The 5000-nt window shown below is 40.5% G+C and overlaps 1 protein-coding gene across 1 annotated transcript in view; it reads right to left on the bottom strand.

Annotated features, from left to right (window-relative positions):
• The window catches only part of tfap2d (transcription factor AP-2 delta (activating enhancer binding protein 2 delta)), a 25084-nt gene that overhangs the window by 15044 nt on the left and 5040 nt on the right, over positions 1–5000 (bottom strand). The window contains exon 4 of the mRNA XM_063222525.1: positions 2421–2586. Within this exon, the coding sequence (XP_063078595.1) occupies positions 2421–2586 (166 nt within the window). The remainder of the gene's footprint in view (positions 1–2420; positions 2587–5000) is intronic.

Raw genomic sequence — 5000 nt, 5'->3', positions numbered from 1 at the left:
TGTTAGGCATGTATTCGCAAATGTCTTGTTCATGCACAATAAGGGATTTATTACCAATTTAACCTTAGTAAGGACCTAGTAGGTCTTAGCATTTGCTTAGTACATGCCTTACAAGGTTATGCAGGCATTCACATTGTATGTATTAGTGCTAATAGATGTATCCCTTTAATAGTGTTACCATACATTTTATTATTATTGTTATTATTATTAATATTATTATTATTATTATTATTATTATTATTATTATTATTATTGTTATTATTATTATCATCATTATTATTATTATTATTATTATTATTATTATTATTATTATTATTATTATTATTATTATTATTTATTACATTGCTCCACAGTTTTTTTTAACTGTGTGTCAGTGAAGTATGTATCCATCACCTCTTCACACTCCTGATCTTTCAAGTGCGAGTGAGTTCGCCCATGCTGCCTTGCAATGCTACACTGCATTTCACGTTCAGGTCTGAATGGACCAGCCACACTTTCATCAGGTCTTACTCCAAATAAAATATGCAATGTAATGCAACACGCATGTAAAAACGCATAGGGCCTAATCAAGGGTGAAAGTGCTTTTCATTTCTTACCAGGGCTACCGCCCCACCCATAAACAAACAATAAACAACCAAAATGAGCATTTGCACCAGAGGTCTATATCGCTGCATGATTATTTCGCGTGTCTCTTCATAGGAGGACATCTGTCTTAAATGGCATAGTGTGATTGTATGTGTTTTCTACTTATAACAGACCTTACTTATTTCAAAAGTGTTTTTTTTCGGACAGCATTACTCCTCTTACCGGTACTGCGTACCATCTGTAAATGTTATACCGGTGCAACGCACCTACGCGCACCTGTCTGCTTTTCCCCCTGGGCCTAATGCATCCACTGTAGCCCCGGCATTAGACATTCCTATCTACAAGATGTCTGCCAGACCTCTCTGAGTTTACTGCAATACCCTAGTGGACCAACTGTTTGAAAAAACAAAATCTCCAATAGTGGAATAGAACAGAAACTCTACATAGGGAGATGGAACATCTCAAAGGGCTATCCCATAATAAAAGAGTTGAATTGAATTGGACAGAGTTGTGTGAACTCGTGCAGGTGAGGATGGAATTCTGTATACTGGAAATAAACGGTTAGGGTGGTTAGGGTGTCACACTTGTAACTCCAATAGCCTAGTGGACCAACTGTTTGAAAAAAACATAATCATCAATGGTCGAATAGAGCAGAAACTCTACATAGTTGTGTGAACTCATGCAGGTGAGGATGGAATTCTGTATACTGTACTGAAAATAAACGGTTAGGGTGGTTAGGGTGTCACACTTGTAACTCCAATAGCCTAGTGGATCAACTGTCGAATAGAGCAGAAACTCTACATAGTTGTGTAAACTCATGCAGGTGAGGATGGAATTGTGTATACTGGAAATAAACTGAAAAGGCGGTCTGCATACTCTTCCAGTACTTCAGTGTATTTTCAAGCTACACCATATCCACTAATGCCTGTATTTTTGTTTTTGTGTGTTTTATGGGTGTCTCCAAGTCTTTTCTCTGTGTTTTTTCAAGTCTTTTTTTTTAAACTTTGGCCTTCCTGTTAGCACTTTGGTCAGCTGCTTTTGTTGTGTTAAAGTGCATTACAAATAAAGGGGGTCTGCATATTCTTCTAAAATCACTCCAACACATGTTCTCACAAAATAAAGAGAAGCTTGTGAGATCTTGGGAGTCATGAAAAGAAATGAGCCATTTTAGCTAGCTGACAGATCACTTCAGATTCATACCTAGTTCACGGTCTTATCTGGCACCTTTTAGAATTCATCTAGATCCACCACCCACGCTGCTCTCTCAGAAGGTGTGGAGAGCTGAATCATGTGGATAGGCAGGTGAGAATGCAGAGCTTGCGGGGGAGCGCCTATTATGACATCATTGTTCTGGAACTCAAATTCAATATTTTTAAAAAATGGCAGTTGTTGCAAGTCTAACTGCCACAGTGATCCACTGCCTCCATTTATCGTCGAAACGCATTTGTGACCTGAAACCTGTCCCCCTCTCTTACGACTTTAAGATGACCTGTCCTAAAATATTTAATTCCCAATTTTTTACAATGTTGTCCATGTATTTTGGAATACGTTGGATGTATCTTTGGATAGCCTACATGGCAGAGAATCTCTCCTCCTAGTCTTGCATATTGGGGGCTTGGGGGCTAATGAGCTATAGCATTGAGCTGGAAACCAACTTTCGAGTCCGGCCTGAGGTCATTTCCCGATCCTCCAGCTACTTACCTGTCGCTCTATCATAGGCTACTGCCCAATCTAAATACACGCATTAGCCTTAAGCCCAAAAATACATTAAAAAAAAAAGTCTTTCATCTCGTAACTCTCATAACTCTCTCATAAGTGAGAGGTTTTCACTTTACCTTCTCAGGATGCCGCCCAGTAGAGAGGCGTTGAGGCACTCGGGCGGTGACAGCCGTCTCTTGACCTCGGCTATCGTGACCTTGTACTTGGACGTGGAGCTCAGCAAGGACAGTCTTCCCGGCACCGAGCAGAACAGGTCCGTGGGGTTGACTACGCACGTGCCACCTGCCGTTACAAAACACACACAACACACACGTTAGCCTACACCAGGGATGGAAATAAGCACCCGTCCACCTGTCAATGACAGGTAAATTTCAGTGGTGACTGGTATATTTTTCAACCCACCAGTCACTTTGACTGGTTAAAACAGTGAGTGACTGGTAGATTTTGAAATCTACCTGCCACCGTTACTGGTGGAGGAAAAAATTAAGTTCCAACCCTGGCCTAGGCCTACACCCACGAGCACACACACAGTAGGCTACTAACATCACATGGTTAACATACAGATAGCATAGTTGAATATTGTCCTAGTGCCATTCATTATCCCAATGCTCTTTAGAAAATAAGTCGAAAATGAATTTGAGAGATGAACAATGTTGATACACACACACACACACACACATCATTTTTAGTAAATTATGCAGTACTAGTTCATCACTTAAAGACTATTTAACTAACTCCAGCAGATGGTTTCTCTACGTGTTGCACTAACGTCTAGCCTACTTGACTATACAGCGGGTGCACCTAAAGGGTATTTCAGGAGCCATGTACAGACTCTGAGCAATTTAGACCATAGACAGACCGTCTGACAGCATTTCAGAATTGTTTTGGGTCCCAACATTGTTATCTTCTACACTACAGAATCTATAGGCCCTGACATGGTCAGGTGCAGTGCTGATTTGTTGTGCTTACAGGGTCAAATCCAGACAGGGTGACATGGCATTTAGTCATTATGCTGCAAAGGATGGAACCGGCTTCTTGTCCATATTAGAACAGCCCCAACAGTATCTTGTTTTTTTTAGGGGCCAAGCAGCGAAGCTGGCGAAGGCCCCTAGAGTGTTAGTAGGTTTTCTTCATTATTATTATTTTTTTTTTCTTATTATTATTTTTTTTAATCAAAAACATTTTTCTTTCTTCTTCCTCTTCCTTTACTCTTTAGCACATTGACTGGCAGTTATGTATGATAATGAGCTATATAAATAATTTGATTGATTTATTGGTTGATTTGAGGCATTGCCACCTGCATCACCAGATGTTAGCCCACTGTCCATACAGAGTAAACAAAAATATGAAGAAAACGCTTCAAAATGCTATATCCACCATTTTTGACTTTTTGCATTTTAATATTGGAATGGACTGTTAGGAGGTCTTATCACCTGTGTGAATTCTTGCCATTCAAATGTTTTGAGAACAAACTTGAAAACTTCTATAAAAATGCATTTTGCAATGCATTTCAATGGAATGCTAAATACAAAAATGTAAATTCCCAAACATTCTATAAAATGGATACATCTCATTTTGGAAAGGAGCTCTTCATATGCTGTTTTAATTCAACACTTGAGAGTTCTCTGGGACCAAATACACTCTAGAAGATGTTAAATCGAATCTCTAAGTGTTGAGAACTACATCATGTGCTACTCAGCATAACATGCTGTGTCTTTAAAGTAAACTGTCCAAAATAGCCTAGCCCGTAATGCCACCCACAAAAATATTAGAATTTGATTACATGCCACAAGCTTGATTAAAATGCATGCATGCTCTACAGAGGTCTACAGAAGTCACTTTATTGCTGTGTGTGTGTGTGTGTGTGTGTGTGTGTGTGTGTGTGTGTGTGTGTGTGTGTGTGTGTGTGTGTGTGTGTGTGTGTGTGTGTGTGTGTGTGTGTGTGTGTGTGTGTGTGTGTGTGTGTAACCTGATGTTCCTACATGTGGGTATTTTCATGCTCTGTGTAACGTCAGTCACCTTAAAACGGTCTGACAAACCCAAGATCTCCAAGAGCAAGCAAGTTCAACATCATATTAATTCCCCCCAAAATGTTTTGATTCAAAGTAGTTTGTATTTTAAGTTGCCAAGGGCAATTGAAAAAGAGCTATTGCCGGTAGTCTGGTCGCGAGCGTCGGGCCCAGAGGCGATAGCTGTATTTAAGCACGGAGAGTAGCCTGAGGCAGCGCGCGAGCGATCACAAAGCGAATCAAATGCTTTTTACGGGTTTGCCATGAAAATTAAAGAAAAAAGACATAGGCCAAATGTCATTCCGTTTCTATTTCAACAATTACTGTGTTTACAACGCGCGCCGCCTGTCTCTTTCAGGCAGCACGCACCACTCACCAAAAAACACTGCGCGCGCCCGCGCGACACTGACTGCACGAGCTTGGCTACTAGGCGGGGGTAAGCTTGATCAAATTCCTGAAAGCTAAGAGGGATACTAATGATTAAAACACAGACGACTTTTCTAAGTAGTATCCCCGTTTCTTGAGTGATTTCTTGTGAAAAAGGTTATCTGAATATTCAATGAAGCCAAAGCTGCAGTCAGTGAGAACAACATTAATATGATCTCCACTGAATTTGGACCCGCGCGGCATTAACATATCAAAGCAGCCGCCGGAGGCGAGAGAAGCTATCGATACAGGAGCGCGAGG

The sequence above is a fragment of the Engraulis encrasicolus genome, chromosome 18 (assembly GCF_034702125.1).
Source record: "Engraulis encrasicolus isolate BLACKSEA-1 chromosome 18, IST_EnEncr_1.0, whole genome shotgun sequence".
Lineage (NCBI taxonomy): Eukaryota > Metazoa > Chordata > Actinopteri > Clupeiformes > Engraulidae > Engraulis > Engraulis encrasicolus.
The sequence above is the reverse complement of the archived record's forward strand: the minus strand, read 5'-3'. Positions and strand labels throughout refer to the sequence as shown.